General features: G+C 38.5%; 1 protein-coding gene across 1 annotated transcript in view; it reads right to left on the bottom strand.

Annotated features, from left to right (window-relative positions):
- Positions 1-26593, bottom strand: part of SORCS3 (sortilin related VPS10 domain containing receptor 3) — a 621661-nt gene that overhangs the window by 36443 nt on the left and 558625 nt on the right. Inside the window, exons 17-20 of the mRNA XM_007964048.3 lie at positions 22782-22895; positions 19414-19585; positions 16920-17106; positions 10866-10999 (exon numbers count right to left, since the gene is read on the bottom strand). Of these exons, the coding sequence (XP_007962239.3) occupies positions 10866-10999; positions 16920-17106; positions 19414-19585; positions 22782-22895 (607 nt within the window). The remainder of the gene's footprint in view (positions 1-10865; positions 11000-16919; positions 17107-19413; positions 19586-22781; positions 22896-26593) is intronic.

The raw sequence follows: 26593 nt of genomic DNA, 5'->3' as shown, positions 1-26593 counted from the left end.
TCTGTTTTGCAAAAATCATTAAAGTTTCTTCAGACAGAAGGAAATACGGGTCAGAAACTTGAACCATATAAAGAAAGGAAGAACACTGAAGAAGAATAAATGAAGGCAAAATTGTTTGACCCAGCAATCCCATTACTGGGTATATACCCAAAGGATTATAAATCGTTCTACTATAAAGACACATGCACATGTGTGTTTATTGCAGCACTATGCACAATAGCAAAGGGTTGGAACCAACCCAAATGCCCATCAATGGTAGACTGGATAAAGAAGATGTGGCACATATACACCATGGAATACTATGCAGCCATATAAAAGGATGAGTTCATGTCCTTTGCAGGAACATGGATGAAGCTGGAAACCATCATTCTCAGCAAACTAACACAAGAACAGAAAACCAAACACTGTGTATCCTCACTCGTAAGTGGGAGTTGAACAATGAGAACACACGGACACAGGGAGGGGAACATCACACACTGAGGCCTGTCAAGGGGGGATGGGGGCTAAGGGAGCAATAACATTAAGAGAAATACCTAATGTAGATGACAGGTTGATAGCTGCAGCAAACCACCATGGCATGTGTATACCTATGTAACAAACCTGCATGTTCTTCACATGTACCCCAGAACTTAAAGTATAAGAAAAAGAAGAAAGAAAACTATTATTCTCAATTGACTTAACAGAAAAAATTTGTTCAACATAATAATACCAACATACATATTATGTATGTTTATATACAAGTTAAATGAGTGATAACAGTGAGAGAAGAGGCAAGAAACAAGAATTTATAATTATTTTTACTAAAAGTCACTCTTACTACTATTGAAGTCATACAGTGTTATTTAAAATGGGTTTAGATTTGTTGTAAATGTATATAGTAAATTCTAGGGCACTCACTTTAAAAAGTTTTTTAAAAGTATGAGTGATAAACAAAAAAAGAAATAAAATCAATGAGGACATAGTTGATTTTAATAATGCCATCAATCAACTGGACATAACTAACATCTATAGATTGCTTTATCAGACAACAGCAGAATACACATTCTTCTAAAGCCCAAATAGAACATCCACTGAACTAGACCACATCCTGGGCCATAAAACACACTTTAACCAATATGACAGAATAGAAATCATACAATGTCTGCTCTCAGATCACAATTAAATTGAGCAATAAATAATCAACAGAAAGATAAGTAGAAAGTCCCAAAACACATGGAGATTAAACAAGACACATCTAAATAACACATCAGTCAAAAAATAAATGTCAAGAGAAACTAAAAAGTATTTTCAACTAAATGAAAATTTAAAAAAACTAACATTTGTGGGATGCAGCAAAAGCAGTACTTAGAAGGAAATTTATAGCATTGAGTGTATATTTTAAAAAGAAGAAATATCTAGAATCAGTCATCTAACCTCCCATCTCAGGAAACAAGAAAAAAAAAAAAAAAAAAAACTCCAAGTTAAGCAGAAAAAAGAAATAATAAAAACTAGAACAGAAATCAATGAAATTGAAAATAGGAAATCAATAGAGAAAAACAAGTAAAAAAATCTGGTTCTTTGAAAATATCAATAAAGTTGATAAGCCTCTAGCCAGGCTAATTAAGAAAAAAGAGAGGGGACACAAATTACTAATATCTGAAACGAAAGAGGGGCCATCACTACAAATCTTATAGATGTTAAAATGATGACAAAGGGGTAATATAAACACTTCTATGGCCACAACTTTGATAAGATGAAACAGATCAATTTCTTGAAAGACACAATCTGATAAAACTCACACAGAATGAAAAACTGTATTTGAATACAACTGTATCTATTAAATAAATTGAATCAGTAATTAATAACTTTGCTAAAGAGAAAACACTAGGTCCAGATGGTTTTACTAGCAAATTCTACTAAACATTCAAGGGAGAAATTATGCCAATTTTCCACATTATTTTACAGAAAATAGAAGAGGATAGAATATTTTCTAATTCATTTAATCAACCAAATACCAAAATCAACCATCAACCAAATACCAAATATCAAATATAACCAAATACCAAACTCAGGTAAATATATTACAAGAAAGGAAAACTAAAGATCAATAATTCTCAGGAACAAAGATGCAAAAATCCTCAATAAAACATTAGCAAACTGAATCCAATCATGTGTAAAAAATTATACTCCATGACCAATATCATAATTTATCCCAAGGCTGGTTCAACGTTTAAAAATCAATTAATGTAATCCATCACATCAGCAAACTAAAGAAAAAAGAACATGATCATATTAACCTATGCAGAAAAAGCATTTAACACAATCCAACACCCATTTGTAACAACTCTCAGTAAACTAAGAATAGAGGGGAACTTCCCCAAGATGATGAAGAATATCTACAAAAAAACCCTATAGCAAACATCATAATTAATGGTGTGAAATTATAAGCTTTCCCACTAAGATCAGAAACAAAGCAAGGATGTTCCCTCTCACCACTTCTTTTCAACACTGTATTGGAAGTCCTGGCTAATGCAATAAGACAAGAAAATAAACAAAAGTTATACTGATTGGGAAAGAGGAAAGAAAACTATTTGTTCATAGTTGATATGATTGCTTATGTAGGCATCTAAGAGAATCAACAACAACGAGCAAAAATCTCTTGGGACAAATACGTAAGTATAGCAAGGTTACAAGATATGAGGTTCATATATAAGAGTTGATCACTTTCCTATATACCAGCAATGAGCAAGTGTGATTTGAATTAAGAACACAATACCAAGGAGCTTCAAGATGGCTGACCAAAGGCAGCTCATACTCGTCTTCTCCACAAAGAAGAACCAAAAATAGTGACTAGACAATCACACTTTGAATAGGTCAGCTAAGAAAGAATCCTGGAGTTCAACAGAGAAGTAACAGGAAGCACATAAAGCAGTGAAGGACATGGAAGCAAGGCAGTCTGCTTGGCCAGGATTGGCTGGGGGTTTGGAGAGATTGCCCAATGTGGATAGGGACTCCCCAATATGAGAAAAGGGTAAGTGAGAGACCTCCAGAAGTCCACATCCTTACCATGGACTCCTACGATCCTAGCCACTGGAGAGTCCCTTGACCATCGTGGGCCCTGAAACTGAAATAAGAAGCTCCCTGTAGACTGCAATGTCAGTGCTCCAGAGAGGGAGCTCACACTGGCTTCCACACATCCCAAGTCCAAAGCAGCTGCAGCAAGGTGTCATTTTGAGAACCCAGATTCCAACAGACTTCACCCTGCTCTGAGGCCCAACAGCGACTACATCTCCTTATTCCTGCAGCCCTATTGACATCCCCCACAGGCAGTCACCACTGCACCTAGCTGCTGCTGTGAGGACTGAGGCACAGACCACTGGTAATGATCACACCTGCCACCATCAGCAGAGCCACTGTGCATTTTCTTACACCCAGACAGAGACCCTCTCCCCACCCACAGCTGCCATTACTGAGGGCTGCTGCCATGGGCTGGGAGGTGAGTGAAGTGTGGGCTGTGAGTGAAGTCGAGGCTAAGATATGAGTGAAGCACCGGTTGCCAATGAGGTGGCTGAAGTGCAAGTGAAATATAAGCTACTACCACCTAGGCTAAGATACAAGCAAAATATGTATTTCCCACCCACCTGACTATGGCTGTCACTAAAAGCAACCCTGCCCTCCCCAGTAGCAGGGCTGTAGCACAACCACTCCCATTCCCCAACCTAAGCATCCCACCTGGGGTTTGGAGATGACCCCACCACTGTTTACCAAAGCCACTACCTGCACACAATACCAGGGGGCCTGAGAGTAGGACTTCTTAGCCTGGCTCTGCCCTCCTCTGAAGCCAGAGGACTGGATCTGAGAGTCTGAGGGTTTGGGGATCACACTGCCTAGTCTACCACAACCAGTAACTCAGCACTCCTCCCAGACACCTGAGGTTGGGCCCACCACCCTGCCACTACCACCAGGTTGGGCCCACCATCCTGCTGCTACCACCAGAGCTAGCACCCATCTGTATTCACTAATTGTAGATATGAAGACTAAACCACTAAGCCCATTGCAGCCACCACTAACATTAGTGGAAACTGCTCAAGACCCAGAGGGTTATCCTGCCACTGCTACTACCATCACCTACACCACACCTCCTGCCCAAGGGGCACAGAACCCACTCATCACCTGGTGCACCACTACACCTACCAGCAAGACACTTGGAGGCCAAGAAATCAGTGCAGTTGGGCCTTCTAACACCAAGGCCAATATACACCACTCTGAGGCCCCCAAATAGGCATAAGTAGCCCACTGCTGCTACCTTAGGACCCCAAGCCCTGGCCCACCTGGCATCCCAGTCCCTAGCAAAAAATTTCCACAGTCTTCACTAATAACTTCCCCCAACACAGCAAGGGAATCACAGCTGCCACTGATTCTATTTAAGGCAAAAGAAATCATACAGACACTATACTAATGCATGCACCCAGAATCAAAGCCAAAGTGCCCTACTCAACCAACACCATAAAAACATCTTCAGGAAAAAGTCCCTCCCAACAAAAGCAAATTCAAAAAATTGGAAGATGTGACCATTACACCAGCTGCACAGATATCAACATAAGGACACAGAAAACATGAAAAAGCAAGAAAAAGTGACAACTCTGAAGGAACACAATCATTCTCCAGTAACAGATCCCAATCAAACAAAACAATTATAAAATCCAAGAAAAGGAATTCAAAATATTGATTTGAAACAAGCTCTGTGAGATAAAAAGAGAATTCAAAAATGCAAGGAAAAGAAATCAGAAAACCAATTCATGATATGAATGAGAATTTTACCAAAGAGACACTATTAAAAAATGCAGACAAATTCTGTACAGAAGAACCCACCAAATGAAAGACAAAATATGCTTGAAAGCTTTAATAGACTAGATCAAGCAGAAGAAAGAACCTCAGATCCTAAAAATAGGTCTTTGGAAATAACCCACTTAGACAAAAATTTTAAGGGAATAAGTTTTAAAAATGAGCAAAGCTTATGTGCTATGTGGAACACCATAAAATGAGCAAATATTCAAATTGCTGGTATGCCAGAAGATAAAAAGAAAATGAAAGAATTACAAAATCTATTTAACAAAATAATTGCTGAAACTTTTCCCAAGTCCAGAAAGAGATTTAGATATTCAAATTCAGGAGGCTCCGATAGTTCCAAAAAGATGAAAAGCAAAAAGATCTTCTTTATGCCACATTATAGTCAAACTTTTAAAAGTCAAAGACAAATATAGAATTAAAAAAATAGGCAAAGGAAAATGTCTAGTTACTTATAAATGAATTTCCATTCAACCAAGAGTGGATTTGCCATCAGAAATCTTACAAACCAGGAGAGAATAGGATGATATATTCAAACAGCTGAAAGGAAAACATTGTCAACCAAGAATATTATACCTAACAAAGATATTCTTCATAAATGAAGAATTGAAATATTTCCCAGACAAGCAAAAGTTGAGAGAATTCATCACCACTAGATTTGCCATATTAGAAATTCTTAAGAAAATCCTGTGAAAGAGAAATAAAGAATCAAGAAAGCAAGAGGGAAAGAGAGAGAGAGAGAAAGAGCAAGAAAGAAAGAGCAAGAGAAAAAGAAAGAAGAAAAAAAGGAAAGAGAGAGAGAAGGAGTGAAAGAAAGAAGAAAAGAGAGACAGAGAAAGAGAGAGAAAGAGAGAAAGAAAGAAAGAATGAAAGAAAGAGAAAGAAGGAAAGAAAGAAAGAAAGAAAGAAAGAAAGAAAGAAAGAAAGAAAGAAAGAAAGAAAGAAAGAAAGAAAGAAAGAAAGAAACGAGGGAGGGAGTGAGGGAGGGCAGGGAAGGCAGGCAGGAAGACACATGAAAATATAAAAACCACTGGTAGAACAAACAAACAAAAAAGGAAGACAAAAGATTCAAATGAAAACAAAACAAAACCACTATGATAAACAATAAGAGAGAAAGAAAGGGACAAAGGTATACAAAACAACCAGAAATTAATTAATAAAATGATAGAAATAGGCCCTCACATATCAATAACCTTGAACGTAAACAGATTAACTTTATCAGTAAAGATAAAGCTAATGAAATGGATTTACAACTCTCACACACACACACTCACACCCACACACACACACACTGACCACAATATGCTGCCTACAAGGAACTCATCCCACCTTTCATGACATATATAGACTGAAAGTAAAAGGATGGGAAAATACATTCTGTGCAAATGAAAACTGAAAGTTAGTAGGAGTAGCTATATTTATATCAAAGAAACAAACTTTGAGTCAAAAACAATAAAAAAAATACAAAGAAGATCATTATATAATGATAATGGGATCAATTCAGCAAGAAAAATCATAATTCTAAACATATATGCACCCAATACCCTAGCACCCAGATATATAAAGCAAATATTAGTAGATCTAAAGGGAGAGATGAAATCCAACACAATAATAGTTGGGAACTTCAACATTCCACTCTCAGGATTAGACAGATCATCTAGACAGAAAACAAAGAAACATTTCACTTAAACTGCACATTAGACCAAATGGACCTAACAGATATTTACAGAAAATTTTATCCAAGAGCTAGAGAATACACATTCTTCTCATCAGCACATGGAACATTCTCCAAGATCTACCATATGTTAGGACACAAAACAAGTCTGAACAAATTTTGTAAAGTTGTAATCATACCGAGTATCTTCTCAGACCACAATGGAATAAATCTAGAAATCAATAACAAGAGGAACTTTAGAAACTATACAAATACATAGAAATTAAATGATATGCTTCTGAATGTTGGGTCAAGAAAGAAATTACACAGTAAATTTTTAAAAATTTGAAACAAAAAAAACCCCCAGAAACACAACATACCACAACCTATGAGATATAGCAAAAGCAATGCTGACAGGTAAGCTTATAGCAATAACTACCTACATCAGAAAAGCAGATGGATTTCAAATAATACAATCTGCAACTCATGGAACTAGAAAAGCAAGAACAAATAAAACCCCAAATTAGTAGAAGATAAGAAATAATAAAGATCAGAGGAGAACTAAACAAAATAGAGACTAAAAAATAATACAAAAGATCAATAAACCAAAAGGTTGTTTTTTTTGAAAAGATAAACAAAATCAATAAACCACTTGCTAGACTAACCAAGAAAGAGTAAAGACTCAAAATCAGAAATGGAAAAGGAGGCACTGCAACTGATACCACAGAAACACAAAAGATCGTTAGAGACAATTATGAACAACTATATACACTAATAAACTGAAAAACCTAGAGAAAATGGATAAATTCCTAGACACATGCAACCTACCAAGATTGAATCAGGAAGAAATAGAAAGCCTGTACAGGCCAATAACCAATAATGAGATTTAATTAGTAATAAAAAGTCTCCTCAACAAAGAAAAGTCTATGATCAGATGGCTTCACTGTTGAATTCTATCAAACTTTCAAAGACGAACTAATTTAAACTCTTCACAAACTATTACAAAAAATTTAAGAGGAGGGAATGCTCCCTAACTCATTCTACAAGACCAGAATTACCCTGATACTTAAACCAGACAAGAACTCAACAAAAAAAGAAAACTGTGGGCCAACAGGTTTGATGAATATAGAATCGAAAATTCTCAATGAAATACTAACAAACTGAATTCAACAGCATGTCAGAAAAAAATATACATCAAGATAAAGTTGAATTTATCCCAGGGATGCAAGTATAATTTAACATACACAAGTCAATAAATGTGATACATTGCATCAATAGAGTGAATGACAAAAAAACATACTATCATGTTAATAGATTCAGAAAAAGCATTTGATAAAATTTAACATCGCCAATGATAAAAAGACTCAACAAACCAGCATAGAAGGAATGTACCTTAATGTAGTAAAGGCTATATGACAAATCCATAGTTAATATCATACTGAATCAGGAAAAGTGGAAAGCCTTTCCTTTAAAGCCTAGGACACGAAGATAAGGATGCCGATTTTCACCACTCCTATTCAATATAGGACTGGAAGTCCTAACCAGAGTAATCAGGCAAGAGAAAAAAAAAATAAAAGACCATCTAAATTTAAAAAGAAAGAGTCAAATTGTTCCTCTTTGCTGATGTATATTTAGAAAAACTTAGAGACTCCATGAAAAAACTCTTAAATCTGATCAACAAATTCAGTAAAGTTGCAGAATACAAAATCAACATATAAAAAACAGTAGTGTTATATATCAATTAAAACAAAAACATAAAATACCCAATATCTTGTACTTTAGCACCATCAAAAATGAAATACTTCTGTACAATTTTAACAAAATGTGTATGAGATCCATGTAGGAAAAACTACAAAACTCTGTTGAAAGAAATCAAATAATAACTAAATAAATAGATAGTCCATGTTCATGGATAGGAATACTTAATATCGTGAAGATGTCAGTTCTTATCAATTTGATCTACAGATGCAATCCAATGCCAGTCAAAATCCTAGCAAGTTAGTTTGTAGATATTGACAAAGTGATTTGAGACTATATATGGCAAGGGAAATGACTCAAAATAGTTAACATAAAATTGAAGGAGAACAAAGTTGAAGAATTGACTCTACTCAACTTCAGGATCTATTATAAATTTACAGTAATCAAAACAGGTTGTACTGGTGGAAAAAAACAAGAAAACAGACCAATGGAACCAAATAAGTAGCCCAGAAATAGACCCACATAAGTGTAATCAACGGATTTTTCGCAAAGGAGCAAAGTTAATACAATGGAGCAAAAATGGTATTTTCAACAAATGGTGCTTGAACAACTGGACATCCACATAAAAAAAAAATAAAGAATCTAGGTATAAACCTTATGCCTTTAAAAAATGATCTCAAAATGGATCATAGCTCTAAATGTAAAACTCAAAACTATAAAACTCCTAGACGACAACATAGGAGAAAACATGGATGATGTTGGGTTTGGTGAAGTCATTTGAGGTACAACACCAAAGACATGATTCATGAATAAAAGAACTGATAAGCTGGACTTCCTTAAAATTAAAAACTTTTGTCTACAAAAGACACTATTAAGAAATTGAAAAGATAAGCCACAGAGTGGAATAAAATATTTGCAGAAGACATATCTGATAAAAGATTATCCAATAATACACAAAGAGTTCTTAAAACTCAATAAATAATGCAACAATCCGATTTAAAAATAGGCCACAGACCTTAATAGACAACTCACCAAAGATGTTATATAGTTGGCAAATAAGCATATGAAAACCTTCTCTAAATAATATGTCATCTGGGAAATCCAAATTTAAACAAAAATGTGATACCATGACACGGCTATTAGAATGACCAAAATCCAGAACATGACACCACCAAATGCTAGCGAGGATGTGGAGCAACAAGAACTCTCATTCATTGCTGGTGGAAATGCAAAATGGTCCAACCAGTTTGGAAGACAGCTTGGTGGTTTATTTCAAAACCAAACATATTGCTACCATAAGATCCAGAAATCATGCCCTTAGTATTTATCCAAAGTAGTTGAAAACTTATGTCCACACCAAACTTGCCCATGAATGTTTATAGCAGCTTTATTCATTATTGCCAAAACTTAGAAGCAACCAATACGCTCTTCAATGAGTGAATAGATAAATAAACTGTGATACATTCAGACAATGGGATATTATTCAGCACTGAAAAGAAACGAGCTATCAAGACATGAAAAGACATGGAGCCAACTTAAATGCATATTACTTAGTGAAGGAAGCCAATATGAAAACAGTGCATACTGTATGATTCCCACTATATGACATTCTGGAAAAGGCAAAACTACAGAGACAGAAAAAATATCAGTGGTTGCCAAGGATTAAGGAGGAGGCAGGTATGAATAGGTGGAGCACAGAGCATTTTTGGGGTAGTGAAACCCTTCTTTTTGATACTATAGTGGTAGATTCATGTCATTATACATTTATCCAAACCTATGGAATATACAAAACCAGAAATGAATCCCAAAGTAAACTATGGACTCTGAGTGATAATGATATATCAGTGTAAGTTCATCTGTTACAACAAATGTAACACTGGTGGGGGATGTTGATAATGGAGGAGGTTATACATGTGTAGAAGCAGGGGATATATGGAAAATCTCTTTGATTGATTTTCAAGTTGATTTTGCTGTGAACTTACAACTCCTCAAAAATGAAGTGTTCTTTATAAAATAGGAATAGAGAAGAACATTAAGAACATTAATTTAATTGAGGAATTCTCAGTCAAATTGTTCCCAGCTTCTATCATACAATTGTGCTCATGCTTGACACAGGTGTTGCCATCACCATGGCTGGAAGCAGGGAGTGTATGGCCAGTCCAGAGTTTGGCTTCTTTTGTTCCTTTCTTTGAGATGTGGCAACCTCAGTAACTTGCCTAAAAAGAATGCTAGCATTTCCAGAACAGCTAGTAAGTATTGATAAGGATTCTTTACCTGTGTTATCTTGTTTAATTTTGACTGCCCTACATTTATCTAGACAGATAGGGCTACTTAATCTCAGAGATGCTAAGTAACTTCTTTGACATTATATAACCAGTCCAAAGCCAAGATTAAAGCAAAATGGAACAAATGAAATTTTAGAAATATTGATTAGAGAAGCAAGAACATGCAGGTTCGTAAAGTTTCTCAAAGTACTTTTTCTTCCTCAGGATTATTTGAACTTTCCCTAATAAAGTAATGAACTTGGTGTGAAGAGGTAGGTTTTATTCAATTTTGTGGGCTCATAGGTTTATTAAGTACCTCTTATTGCCTGAATTCTCAGTGACCCCTCAATATACACATAAAAGCAGGAACATAGGAACATTCAGTACAGATCTAATTTGACACCAATCAGAAAGGGCCGAACCTTTGTGCTATTGCCGAACCACCAGAAATAGGTAAGGGTCCCCAGTTGACTGGGCCACACGACTGCACTGATGTTGACCTCCTTATTTCTTATGGCAACAAATGGAACTCGGAGATGAACATGCTCCACAGGACCTAAGGAAACAGAAAAAAATGACAGTGTTTATATTTCTGGATGTGGGCAAACTGTATTATACCCCTAGATTCTTAACCTTAATTTCTGTTAGCATCCCCTGTAATAAAGGAAGGTTCAGAAAACCATACACATTGGGAGGTGTGCATATGCACTTGAAATGAAGCACTGGGTATAATAAGGAACTCAAATCAAGTTTCAAATTTTTTGAGCGGCATCTGAACTAAATTTACATCTGATAAGCCTAACCACAGATGCTTATGAACCTCTAACACAAGGACAAAGCTGATTTACTAGACACTTAGCCAATAACTGGGAAGATAAACAGCAGTCTATTTTGTTATTGATGATTAGCCTGTATTGTGATTTGGGGTCAACGCATTGTGTGGAGGGCTCTTCCATTATTCCTGATTGTTAATGGGTTTCCATCTCCTTCAACAATCGGCCATTGTGCCTCATCATCTGCAGTACACACTGGGTGTCATTCAGAAACTGGCAAGGCTGTTTTCCAAAAAGGGAAAAGTATATCTCCCTAAATCAAAGGAGACACAAATGTCAGGTTCCCAAATAATAAAAAATCTGCTTGCAGAAAAGTAACCAAGCTTCTCATTTTTTCCCTCAGAAAACTGATAAAAGCAGCATGATATTCTAAACTAGCAAGTAGAATAATATACATGAACACACCCTAGGCAATAAGTGAGGATTTTAGTTTCCAAACTAAAACGAGAAGAGGACAAAGCTGATGAAAAAGTGTTAATGTGGCCAGGAGCGGTGGCTCACACCTGTAATCCCAGCACTTTGGGAGGCTGAGGTGGGTGGACCACCTGAGGTCAGGAGTTTGAGGCCAGCCTGGCCAACATGGTAAAACCCCATCTCTACTAAAAATACAAAAATTAGCTGGGCATGGTGGCAGGTGCTTGTAATCCCAGCTACTCGGGAGGCTGAAGCAAGAGAATCACTTGAATCCAGGAGGCGGAGGATGCAGTGAGCCAAAATTGTACCATTGCACTCCAGTCTGGGTGACAACAGCAAAACTTCATCTTAATTAAAAAAAAAGGTGGGGGGGGGGTGGGCCAGTAATGTACCAGTGTTGTATCTGAGAGGTAAATAATTTTTTAACACTGCAAGATTTTTTCTTCCTTTTTCTCTCCTTTCCTAACTCCTTTCCTTACTTTCCTTTCTATCTTTCTGTCTTTCTCCCTCCTTCTTTCTCTTCTTTAATCCTTCCTACATACCCAAATCCAAATAAAATATTTTAATTCTCTTCCTACTATGTCAGAGCACATTTCCTTGGTTTCCACCATCATCAATTTAATGAGTACAAGTAACTGAAGAGACTTCTATATGAAGTTCTTAAGCCACAACTGTAGCAAAGACATCTCTTCAGCCTGGATGGCTTGAATTCTTCTTATTGGTGGAGCATTTTTCGGGCCATCTAGCCATCCTTATTTGCTTCCCTGGTAATTCTGGAGACAAGTCAGTTCAAAGGGAAGAAAACAGATGGATGTTTCTCATTGCAACTCTGGCACAAATGTACTTATACGATTTTTTCCTTTATCTTACGAGTCTTAATCCTACACAGACTATTACCTTGTTCTAAAAATAAGGACAACATTTGCTCTGCCTTCCTTATAGTAATAAGAACATATGAAATTGTGATGTGGTTGTTTAAAGTACCATACAATTAATGAAAGAATGTCATGATTTCTACCACTACTGCCCACCACCACCACTGCCATCACTGTTTCTGTCTGTCATTGGGTAGAAGTCCCTCTAAGGACTTCAGTGAGCATTTTCCTGAGTCTAACTGGACATATTCTGTGTCATAGGTAATTTTATATTGAAGGGGAAAGTGTTTGGACAGCGACTGCTATTTGGGTGGGGAGACCAGCCAGGCCAGTGTATGAGCAAAGAATAAATGCTTGAGGGGGATGGATGCCCTAGTTTCCATGATGTGCTTATTTCACATTGCATACCTGTATCAAAACATCTCATGTACCCCATAAATACATATACCGACTATGTACCCACAACAATTAAAAATAAAAAAAAATGAATACTTAAAACGAAGAGTATCTACAGCCTGAGAATGCTTTCTGCCTAAAGTTCTCTGCCTTGACCCCAGACATATGGCATCTCAAGATTTCTCTTAGCAAACACTTTCAACTTTGTCAATTCAGACACACGTTTGGTTGAAGGTTGACTTATTTTAAATAAGAATTTTTTTGTTATTATTTTTGTATGATTTGTTTGTTCATGAGAGCAAAAAAGGCACAATATGTGAGAAAATAATGGATAATTTCATTGCTTTATTTACTCATTGTTAGGAGTTTACCTAATTTATGTCTCTTTACAGTTTGTGTTTTATTGATCAATGGGGAAGAGAAAGAGGCTGTGGGGAGGGGATTCTGGCTAGTCCACTTCCAAGGAGGGAGATGAAAAACTTCCTTCTCCCTGCCCAGATTCAAATCTCTCATTTTTCTCCTGATAGTAAAGGGGCCCCTTTAGGGGACCTTTTTACCCTCAAAGTCACTGCTTCTGTTCTCACTGTTATCCTCCAGAAAGCATGAAACCCATTCCCCAACACACCTCATGGGAACCCTGGGATCTTCCACAGTTAAGCAATGATGCAGCTGTCATTCATGGCCTTGAGTTTCTTCTTGGCTTTCTGTTACTTGGGGGCCTTGGTTCAGTGGGAGCTGACAGTGTCAGGTCCTCTGATACCCAAGAAGATAAAAGGAGACCCCCTTCTCCATAAACTCATGCCAAACACAAAAAGAACATAGTGTTTACGACTTGGAAGACCATCACTCATGGTTGCATTTATTCCGCTTCAGGACAAGTGTGTTTGGTTAAAAATAATCCTAAGGAACACTAACATACAGCAGTTTTTTTTAGGGCAAAGATTCTGAGCCAGGAGCCCTGGGCTTTGATGTGGAGACAAACCAAGGATCAATGAGAAGAGATGACAGCTGAGCAGATTCAGGAAGAAACAGTGCAAACTTCTAAATTCCTCACTGTCAAATAGTGCCCCTTTTGATAAAAATCTAATAATCTGTGCGAGATTGGTTATTATGGGCAGCTAACAACTACGTTTGTTAGCTAATGGCCCAAGATAAGGCCAAGAGCAGTCTCCACAATAAAAACTGTCTGGAAAATGCAGCCATGATTGATTTGGAGGGAATTATGAGCACAATAAAAGTTTCAAGGAACATTTCCTCCCTCACGCACATAAGCCACGGTATAAACCTGTTCCTTGCTGTTGTGTTTTTTGCCAGTAAGATACATTGGTCGTCACACCCTGAAGGCAAGGCCTACTCTTGGCAGAATCAGAAATGTGGGTGGGGAAAGTCCTTGGAACAGAGAAATGTGAAGTTCATTTTCCTTCTTTGTCTTCATTTTTAAATGCGGCAAAAATGTCAGGTACGAAGTTAATAGGAAGTACTTAGTAAATACTCTAATTTATCATGCACCAAGCTGGGTGATAGGCAGCATTCCGCACACTGTGCCAAAAAATAACACGGACCTGAAATTGCTGTCCTGAGGAAGGTCTGCTTGCAAGTTGGCCCCTGGCTGGTATCTGGGAACATGGCTCTGGGAGTGTTTCCAGTCAACCATTAACTGCTAAGAGTGGTTCGCTCTGCCTAAACTGTTCTTGCAAACAGTATGGTTTATTCCCAATGCTTTCCACTGGGAATCTGGAGTTTTGTTACATGCCAGGCAGAGGGTACCTACATGACTGGCCCCCATTAAAAACTTTAAGCACTGAGTCTCTAATGAGATTCTGTTTTAGACAGCCTTTTCATACACGTTACAACTCATTGCTGGATAAAGGAGTGTCCTGTGTGACTTTGTGGGGGGAAAACTCACGGAAGCTTCTGCCTTGTTTCCTCCAGACTTTGCCCCCTGAGCCTTTTCCCTTTGAGGATTTTGTTTGGTACCCTTTCGCTGTAATGAATCATAGTCATGAGTGAAACTTTGGCTGAGCCTTGTGGGTCTGCCTAGTGAATCACCAAACCTGGTGGTGGTCTTGGGGATACCCAACACATGCACACCTCAACCAGCTTGATTCTCACAGCCTCCCTTTTAGCTAAGCACTGAAGATAAGATTTTTTTTTTTTTTTTTTTTTTTTTTTTTGAGACAGTCTCTCTCTATCTCCTAGGCTGGAGTGCAGTGGCACCCGGCTAATTTTGTGTATTTTCAGTAGAGACGGGTTTCACCGTGTTAGCCAGGATGGTCTTGATCTCCTGACTCCGTGATCTGCCTGCCTCAGCCTCCCAAAGTGCTGGGATTACAGGCATGAGCCACCGTGCCCAGCCAGCATTGAAGATAAGAAATTGGAGGTTTATAAAGCCTAAGAACATTGACCAATAGTAGACATTTAACAAAGGAATGTGATCGGAATTGAAGCACAGATCTCCCTTGTTCTAAAGACTGGGCTCATGAACACTGTGCACATCACCCACCTGGGTTTCTGACCTGGTGCTTCTGGCACAGAATGGTTGTAGTTGATGTGGTGTGGTTCTCACCACTTTGCCTGTTTATGGCTCATTTGTAGCAGCACCCCACTTCCCCACCAGAATGGAAACTCTGTAAGAGGAGGGCCATATCTGCATTGCTACCTCCTAGTGCTTGGCAGAGTGCCTTGCATATGTTAAGACTTCAACAAATTTTTGTTAATTAGTGAATGATTGGATGTTTTTTTGTGTGTTTACTATTACAAAAGCCCCACGAGGCAAGGTAGCAATCAGAATTAAGCCATTTTAAAACTGGAGTTCAGGAGATCCAGAGATGAAATCATTTATCTCATGGCCATGTAGTCTGTCATTTTTAGGGACATGATTGAGCTACATAATCCAGGTCTCCTCTCACACACATCCCTTATCACTTTTGGTCCCTTTACTGGCATTGTGACCAGAGAGCTAGGACACTAGCTAGCTTACTGTTTGCCAGGAACCTCTTAGGTGTAGGTTGTTTATATGATACAGTTGATGCCATCACTGAGTTGTTAATAGGAGGGTGCTCCTTGTTTTCACTTAGACTCTTTCAGAACTTATAATTTCACCATATGTAGCATATTACCTGGAAATTATTGTGGGGTATGAAAGTAAGAACCATGGAAGTCCTTAGACTCAAGAATATCACTGATACACATGTGGGAAACCAATCCCAGTCCCATGACAACATTTCCTTGACCTGACATTCTAAAATCACAATATTAAAGTTTCAGTTTACACGCATCAAATTCTAGAACAGACAATACACAAAATGCATCCAGCACAAAAGAAATATTTTGGAACACCAACTGTTCTTTTGGTTTGTGCCAAGCAACAGCCAATAGCAATGAAATAGATTCTAGGACAACAAAATATTTTTGGACAGTTCTTAGAATTGTCAAAACAAAATGAACTTGCAGTAACCTTGTATGTAAAAATTAGTTTTGTGTGTGTGTTTAGTTCTATATTAAAAATATCCAAACGTGTTTATTTAATCCTTCTTTGGCTCTCACAACACAAATAACAGTTGACTTTGATTTTTGCATTCTTCATTCATGATAGATTGAGAATGAGCCTGAGACTATCAACCAGATGGCTTGTTTCTTTTTCATTTTGAGGATTCTCCAAAACGAAGAGAGGAGACTTTTACCTGAATGTGTATGCATGCACACATTTATATCAGAGCAGAGTGGTGCTGAAAAGGAGGGCCCAGTTGGTAATACGTTATCCAAACTTCAAAATAATCAATCTATTTCTGTATCATAAAACTCAGAAACACAGATGAGTACATATGTCCACCATTTGGTTTGGGTAATTGTAGTAGTCACAGTGAACCTGGTCTCAGCTCTGAATTTTAGGAAGTCTGAACAGAACAAGTTGCTAACTGGGAAGAAAGGGAAAAAGGGGCTCGTGCCTGCTACTTACAAACCACATGCAGGAAGAGGACAGCTGTATCTGAGCCAAGGTTGTTCTCTGCATAGGCTGTCACCTGGAAGATCCCTGCACTCTTATACACGTGCTTGATGCCGTCCTCGATGGGGCTGAAGTTTGCGTAGGACACAGCAATCCCATCCCCAAAGTCAAGCTGGATGTTTGTCCTTTGGAGATCACCCTGCAAGACGGCATAGCAGATGGGTCAATTTACGTGGTCCAGCCATACTCCTATTTGATGCTTCCTCCTGTTGCTTCAGCATCAATCTCTGTGACCCATAGTCTTTCCCAAGGGGCTGAAACACCTGCAACACAATGATCACACTCCCATCTGATCCACAGGGCACTATGGGCAGGCACTATGGACCTATTGTCTTCATCGCCCAAGCTCTGGGCAACCTGAGTTGGTATGACACTGGCAATAGTAGGCAAGGCAGACCCTCTATAAAGTTCTGAAGGGAAGCCAAGGTTTCACTGACTCCCTCACATACATAGTTTAATTCTCCTTCTGTGTCCTAATAATAATTGCAGTCATAGTAGCAGCAAATAGTTAGAGGTTCTTTTATTAGTGCCAAGCAAGTACTCTCCTCATAATTCCATATTGTAGAAAGTATTTTGTCCCCATTTGTGTGGGGACAAAAATAAGTAGTTAGACCAAAGTTTCATAGTGAGTACAGGAAGACCAGGTTCCAGACCCAGTCTGGTTTCAATAATGCCTTCAGTTGCCATGCAGTTGTAATCGTTCCTATTTTGAGTATTTGCTATGTTACAAGAATTATGCTACTCACTTAATACATATTATATAACACCATCTGCAAAATAACAGCAGGGATAGGATGGCGATTCCCATTCTACAGATGAATACTGCATACCACCCAAAATTATACCCTTGTTCTCTTATCCTTGGACTTCCCTAAATCTACCTAAGCCTCCTCTTCCCTGAAGCCTTTTCAGATCATCCCAGCTCACAGATATCTCTATCTCTTGGAAAGCCACGAGCTCTCTGTGTACTACCTGGTAACATCATGCCAATGATTCAGGTGAATGCATCTCACCACCCAAAGCCAACATTTAGCTTCTTAAGGACCTATGCTGAACCCCATTCTTCTTGGTCCCCACCCTACCACCATCACATTGGGCCAACACTTTGGATCAACACAATGCACTTGACCACAAAACAAAGATCCTATATGAAGAAGAATATCATTGCTCTGTTCATATATGAAGATGAATGATAGAATAGAGAAATACATCATTTTGGAATTATGAGCCAATCCTTCTGCCCAGTGAATGTGCACTGATCACAGTTTCACTTTCCATCTCTTCCCCCATGGCAGCCCAGATGTGAATGAAATATTGATAGGTGCTCTCTTGCCCCCCACACAATGTCAACTATCCTTGAGTTTATGAATATAAATTAAAGTGGAAATGAACTGGAGGCAATTCAAATGGATAAGATCGTGACTCTTCACATCCATTCAAGAGAAGGTTTTTATAGCTGTGGTCCTGGAAACTCCTTAGTGGAAATGTGATAATGACCTCCTCTGAATCTTAAAGTCCTATAATTCAAGCACCTGCTATAAGTGAAGGCTGAGAAATCTGTCAACCCAGGATAAGGAACCTTCACCACCCTGTCCAGTGTGCTCCTGACTTTAAAGGTTTCTGAAGTGCTCATACTTGTGAAAAAAAGACTCCTGGCCTGTTTTGCCTTCTTTCCAAGATCTCAAGAGCACAGAGCAATTTGCATATAAATTTAGAGGGCTGTGTCAATCAGGCAAGCCTTCCTGCTCCACCACTCAGCAAAGAGTGCCTTAAATGCCCTAGTATAGTAAGCAATTCAACAGCTTATAAAAGAAGCAGACAACAGAGATATTCCCATACTGGAATCAATGTATGCAGTCTGATTTTACTGCCCAGATTTCAGAAGACACCAAAAAAGTGAAAGAATACAGCATCTAGCTGATAGAAAAGCAACTAATACAACACTCTTTATAAAGATAACTTTAAAGAATTTCAATAATCTTCCCCACCCTCACGCTCATACTTTCAAGACCTTGTGAAAGCTTTGTGGGCTTTTCTAATCAGTGGGATTAAGGGTTAGAATAAAGCAAAAGAGGCTCCTAAAAGCAACAGATAAAATTCAAATTTCCTTCCTCTGGCCAAGTTTACAGTTTATGGTCTTATGGTAATAAATATTCTCTCAGCAAAGCAGACTTTAATGGAGACCCTGAAGAATATATCCACATCTTCATGCTCCAGAGGCAAGCGGGCTCCCACTGCAGACTGGGTCTTTATTGTGGGATAAAGGGAGAAAGGTCAGTAAATACCCCAAGCCCTCTTTCAACCTTGTCTGTCTTCTTTCCAGAAGTTTCAGCTTCTCACCATTGACTTTGGTGCAGGGGTCTCTGGGAATGTAAGATCTTCTTTTTCCATTCTGGGAATGGTCTGGTTGGGAGTTCTGACCTCAGAGAATCAGTCGAGCACCTACCTCCTCCATGAGGATGATGAAAGTTGCATTGTGCCCCTGCTCTGCCACCAGGCGCCCATCGGTCGTCACCACATGGAGGCCCCGAGGGGCTTTTCCAGGGCACATCTGGGCCTTGGCGGTGTACTTCTCCCTTAGCCCATCTGTGCAGTTGTTGGACACAATCCGCCGATACCTAAGTAGAATTGACAATTGATAGTGGTTTGTGTCGAGTGTGTTGTTGCTGTTGTGTGTGTGTGTGTGTGTGTGTGTGTATGATAAAGGGAATGTAAGAGAGCAAGAGCAAAACAGGTGCTTCACACAGCAGCCCCTAGAAACCAAGTCTCAAAGAAGACAGACAGACATTTACGAAGCTGAACAAATGCTGAGGACCTGCTATCCCTCCATCTTGGGAAGAGTAGCTCCTTAAACATTATTATTGATCCTACCTGATGAGCCACAGATTGGATCAGTGTCGAAACCAGACAAGAAAAATCAATGTCTGACTCACACACAACAAAAGAGGAGGCAGACTCATTGGACTAGGGAAATGGGAAAAGCAGGCGCTTCTACTTGTGAGGGACAAACCTGTTTCTATCTCCCAGAGGCCATCTCCAGCTTTCTCTGTACTAGAAAGCAGGTAGAACATCAAACTTTTTCTAACTCTGATTAATCAGAAGGCTGCAACCTATCTTCCCTATTCCTCCAGGGCATCATTTCTTCCCCTAATGCCTAATAGCCCTTGCTGTGGAGCCACTGGGCTATTTCAGAGCACATTTTATTTTCTCCTTGCTAATATTTCATTTCTCACTCAGCATAAACACCAGATTAGAAACACAAATTTGAAACTCCTATTCAATCTCACTATGCCACTATGTAAAATTATCTTATAGAAGAGGTAGGCATGGGAAAATCACCTGACAAAGCACTATGACCTTCTGTGACAAGGACATCATTATGTACAATGACACCATGTCATCTTCCTTGCCCACTAACCCCAGCATATGAAGTCAAGCCAAGAGCTTTCCTACAACCCTGATCTGCATGATGGGCATATTTCCAGGCACACGACCATCTATAAGGCTGCACTGAACATGCAAATGTTCTGGTAAAACCACGTGAAAGAAACATACCACCACTATGACCATCACCACCATCATCACCAGCAGCATTATTATCACCATCATCATCACCATTACATGCTCATTACATTTTGTCTTCTTTCACTCACTATGTCAAGAATAATTAACAAATCCATCTATTTTGCCTTCCTATGATGGTTTCAAAAACAGAGAAATTTATAATTCTTTTTGAATGATATTAGTCTTCCATCATACCTGACATTTTCCCTAAATCCCCTCAGCCACCCCACTGCTGAATTACACCTCCTTTCAGAGACCCCAGGGGATATTAAGCAAATGTTGTATGTCATTATTGTCTTAGATCAAATTATGATATAATATCTTGCAAATATACATCATTTTTGTCAACTGAGCTTATAATGGGTCTAAAGTTATTCTGGTTAACACAGCACCACTTGTCCATATGGTAGCCCAACTTGTGGCTACTGAGCACTTGAAATGTAATTAGTGTGACAGCTGAAATGATAATATTTTTGAAATTTTGGGTTAAAGAAAACATTATTAAAATTAATATCACCTTATTTTTTACATTTTTAATGTGGCTACTAGAAAATCTAAAATTACATATATGCCTCACATTATAGTTAATTTGGTCATCACTGGTCTAGACAGTCAAGATTTGTAATCAATTTATACTTTCTCAGGATGTACAGTTACAAGATACTCAGTTTTTACTGATGATAGCTATTTCAGTGGGTACCATGTCCTAACACAAACTTGATATCATCTACTCTTCTTTTTCAAGTTCAGTTGGCCATTAACTCAAGCTGGTTGATGATTTGTAAACATAAGCCAACATTTACACAATCTGGAGGTATTGGTCAACATCTGTAGCATATTTGTTTTCTTTTTTTTTTTTTTTTTTTTAATTGCCATTCCCTTTCATTCTCCTGAATTATTTTGTTAGCTATCTGAGATTTTGGCATACCTAAGTTGCTTAAAATGTGGTGTACCTACACATGTCACATGATCCTATGAAATGTTTTAATTCAATTCTTTTATAATTCTGTTTTAACCTGCAATCACATTCAGCCTAGGCCCTCGCTGGGAATTTGGTGGCCCAACTAATCACTTGTGCCCATAATACTCCCTTTCCTCCAACTTCCTGGCACTTTGTTCTCTGACACCACAATCTCTTTAAGTTCATGCTGTTGGATCTGCAATTTGAATGCCTTAAGTCCCTAAACTATACTCGTACAATTAAATAACAGCAAAGATTCTTGAGTCTTAGCTCAGGCTCCAGGAATAGTCCTCCCAGCACTAAATAGTTGGCGTGCATTTCAGAGTATCTCAGACCAGTCGGCACTTCTTTTTCATCATATTTTTTCCTTTGTTGACATCAGTTAGGTAGATAGTACCAATACTATGTTACAACTAACTATGGCAAAAGCATCAAGATGAATAACTTGACTGAGATGACAGAAGATCCACTGGGAGAGTTAAGACTGGCATCCAGAACAACTCAGTCCCTTGCTACTCAAAGAGTGGTCCAGGGACCAGCAATATCGACATCACATGGGAGCTCACAGAAAAGAAGAATTTCACCCCCATTCCAGATCTCCCAAATCAGAAACTGCATTTTAATAAGATCCCCAGGTGACTGATAGGCACATTAACATTTGAGAGGTGCTGTCTTAGACCACCCATCCACTTGCCAAATCTGTTCTTGGTTATAGAGGCAGCAAAGGAAAGGGAAAGACAACAAATCTTCAAGAAAATGTTTTTCAAGCATCTGAAAGAGTAACTGATACATGAACAAAGAGATAAACATGCATGTAAGTTGAGAATTCCTGAAAAGGGTCCTTGACATTTTTATTTCAGGAATTCCTAGAATGGAATTTTGGAATTTTCATTTTAAGTTTTCAGCATCAGTGTCAGAGAGTTTCAGTTCATCTTTCACTAGAAAGTACTGTAATATCTGCACATCACTTGTATTAATTTAATTCACTTGAGTGTCAAGGAATAAGCTACATGTCCTTCCAGAAGAGAAGGATTAACTAAAACAATAACTATGGTCTATCATAAGTAAATATCCAAAGGTATTGAAATCTGGTTGATCAGAAATCTCTTCTGATGCTCCCCAAATAAGTACTCTAAGCTAAAGAACTCCTCACTTCCCCTCAAATGCCATTTGTTATAAACAGACTCTATCTTCACTCCATTGTATTCAATAGCAATGCATGTCCTTCGGTCCCAGTTTAGAGAAACAGGAAAACAAGTGAGCTGAGTTCCTGAAGGTGTTTTACTTACCCAGTGCTGTTAAGGTAGCTTTGACCAAGGCTGCAGTCCTTTGATGGGGATGCTGGATTGTACCAGAAAGCTGGGACACACTGGCTCTCCCCATGTCTCTCATACCCATAGTCACTGTCAGGAAAATGAATATTGCATAGTAGTACATATGTACAAATGCTAAAGTAACCACAGGCACACACAAACATATACATGTCCCTATTGCCATCCAGAAAGTCATAACACATTGTTTCAAATATCCCCAGTGAGGGCAAATATTCATATTTTGAAAGTGAACTTTGAGCCTTTTAAATAATTCCATGTCATTTGGAGTCCAGTCGACAGAACAAAATAGCAACTTAGCAAATAGAAATTCTAGGTTTATAAAGGTATTGATACAAATAATGTGGCAGGTATATTGGCTTGGGAGTAAATGTGGAGGATGCTGTCAAAAGTACATTTTAAATCACAGCAGAATTATTGAAATAAGTACATGACAACAAAGACAATGATTTACCCTCTCTGAAACAAGTATATGCATGTCCATTTACATGGACACATGGAATCAGTCAAACTTTTCCTGACTAGATAAAATAAAGGCCCCTATTTCCCTAAAAATAAAACAAAACTACACTGTAGCTCTTTTTGTGTGTGTCTTTAAAATCCTAGCCATAATAAAATGAAGAAAGTCTGCTACGATTTCTTTCCGCTTTTCTCCCTGATGAAAAACAGAAAAGGAACAGAGCAGTGTAGAGAAGGAGGTCCCCTATCTGAAGTACAAACGGTGTTTCCCTACTTCTTGGAGGTTCAGAAGCCTCCTGGGTGTGTAAATGTCAAAGTAGAAGAACAATAAAGTAGGTAGAAGGGATTATTGCTCTTGTAGCCAACCAGAGGGCATTGAGGGTAGCTGAACTTGGCAGAATTCATGTTTCTAAGTTAAGCATCGTAGGGTTTTCTGAAACCCACCGATGGGGCAAAATGAACTGGACATATAAATATTAATCCATTACGTGTTAATAAAACATAAAGCAGCAGAAAAGAAGTTGCTTTCTCAGAACCCACAGCTCCTTTCTTTTTCTGTTTCCTGCATATTCTTTGAGCCAAGATTTTGTGGAAGTTCAATGAAAACAGAGGCAAATTGTCTGTGTGTGTATCTACAATAGGAATGAAGGGGAGAGGGGACTGAAAATTTAAATTTAATTCCACATCTATTTATAACTCAATATGTGCCCTGCCCTGTAAAATAATAATAATAATAATAGTAATAAACTTAAAAAGGTGTGACAATCCCTGTCCTCAAAGGGTTTTCAGTCTTTGGGGGAGAGAGATACAGCATACCCCAAACACGACTAAAGAACAGAATAAAATGATATGCAGCACAGCACTAAACAGTACAGCTAAGAAAGAAGCAATTGATTAATGAGATCATACACAATATCTTCCCAGTCTCACCCCAGCCCACCTTCTTGCCCAGCTTCCCATCAAACTCTTAACCGAAGACTTCTAGCCAAGCTTTTCAACCCTCTTTATCTTTTCATATGTAATCCCCCAGGCTTGAAGCATTCCACTTTTTTCTATGTTTGGTAGTTTCCTACTTATCCTTCTTTAATATCTAGGTCATAGAACGCCATCGCTGGTTCCCCAGACAAAAACTTTAGGGTCATAACCTGTTGGTAACTATAAATGGAAGCTACAAGAGCAGAGATATTTGCCAGTTTTTATTTGTTTGTTTTTGACCAGTATGAATTTAGAACAGTACCTAGGACATTTCAGGTATTAAATATTTATTGGATAAATGAATTCCAATTACATTAGAAAGCAATTGCAGCTGGGCACAGTAGTTCACACCTGTAATCCCAGCACTTTGGGAGGCGGAGGCAGGTGGATCACCTGAGGTCAGGAGTGTGAGACCAGCCTGGTCAACATGGTGAAACCCCGTCTCTACTAAAAATACACAAAAAGTAGCCAGGCATGGTGGCAGACACCTGTAATCCCAGCTACTTGGGAGTCTGAGGCAGGAGAATCGCTTGAACCCAGGAGGTGGAGGTTGCAGTGAGCCAAGACCGCACCACTGCACTCCAGCCTGGGCAACAAAAGCGAAAACTCTGTCTCAAAAGAAAAAAAAAAAATTATCCCATTGCATTACATGGTTGCCACTACATCTGTCTCTGCAGGAAGACTGTGAGCCCATAACTGATGCTACAGTGTGGACTGCAGAGAGTCGCCCCAAGTGCCCAACAGATTCCCATGGAGTTAATGTGACAAGAATCATGGATTGCTACATAGAAAGGTGGAACTTTAGATCAGTCTTGATATTGGCATGTTTAAATGAAGCTGGAAGGAAGGAAGGAGAAAGAGACATTTCTGCCAAGTAAATGTTTTGGCCAAGCCTCCTGATTAACTACTGGAGATCTCTCAGCCTGACAGTTCATATGGACTCAATGTTGTGCCAGCTTGTAATAGCCCATGAGAGCTCACAGTTAACATCTCAGAAATGTTGCAAGCTAATTAATGGTTGTTAAACAAGGCCACTATTAAAATGAAATTGTATGAAATTTCAATTATATAAATTATATTACAAAGGTAATACTTAAAACATATATTCCTGATTACTATATTTTAATATTATATATAATATATACTGTATCATATAAAAACTATTCTATCATTCTAATGTCCATGCTATTGAGGTGCTTTATATCCATGTATCTGTATGGTGGGAATTATATAATGTTGTGGTACTAGCGATCTCTCTGTATGGTGGGAATATTATATAATGTTGTGGTACTAGCTACCTCTCTGTATGGTGGGAATATTATATCATGTTGTGGTACTAGCTCTCTCTCTGTATGGTGGGAATATTATATCATGTTGTGGTACTAGCTCTCTCTCTGTATGGTGGGAATATTATATCATGTTGTGGTACTAGCTCTCTCTCTGTATGGTGGGAATATTATATAATGTTGTGGTACTAGCTATCTCTCCCCAGTTCTGCATTCACTCATGTCAGGTTGGTAGCTTGAAATCTGCCATGATGGGAATATGTATGATGATCAGCAGATACCATTAATCAGGGAGTATTAATTTGTTTGTTTCCAGAGAGCCAGCAGTTAGATATTTATCAGCACACTGCTGGATCTCTTATTTCTCTCCTTTTTTTATTTTTATTTTTTGATATGGTGTCTCACTCTGTCACCCAGGCTGGAGTGCAGCGATGCGATCTCAGCTCACTGAAACCTACAACTCCCAGGTTCAAGTGATTCTCTTGCCTCAGCCTCCCGAGTAGCTGGGATTACAGGCACCCACCATCACGCCCAGCTAATTTTGTATTTTCAGTAGAGATGGGGTTTCGCCATGTGGGCTAGGATGGTCTCAAACTCCTGACCTCAAGTGATCTGCCCACCTCAGCCTCCCCAAGTACTGGGATTACAGGTGTGAGCCCATGTTCCTAGCCTGAATTACTTATTTCTAAGCATTATTTATCTGTGAAATATTGGGCTGTGGTGTATCCTTACTACCTTCTCAAAAATTCTCCAGTTGTTTTCTGAGGTAAATCTATTGAATGACCTACTAACCCTAGGGATTACCTTCCTATGAAAGAAGGGTGCTCTCTCTTAAGCAATTTTAAGAATGAAAGAAATATCTTAATAGTCTTTGCTAAGTGTAACTGTGTTTAGCAGTTCTGTTCAGCTCTGCTACCTGTTAGCAATGCAGTAATTTTAAAAGGTGCACCAGGCATGTTGCTTTGCCCCAAAGAGTAAAAGAATTTCATTAATATTTAACAACATTAGTGGAAACTGGCTGCCTCCAAGCTGTGGACGTCTTCATTAATT

Source organism: Chlorocebus sabaeus, chromosome 9 (assembly GCF_047675955.1).
Source record: "Chlorocebus sabaeus isolate Y175 chromosome 9, mChlSab1.0.hap1, whole genome shotgun sequence".
Lineage (NCBI taxonomy): Eukaryota > Metazoa > Chordata > Mammalia > Primates > Cercopithecidae > Chlorocebus > Chlorocebus sabaeus.
Note: the sequence above shows the minus strand (reverse complement) of the source record. Positions and strands in the feature narration are given on the sequence as shown.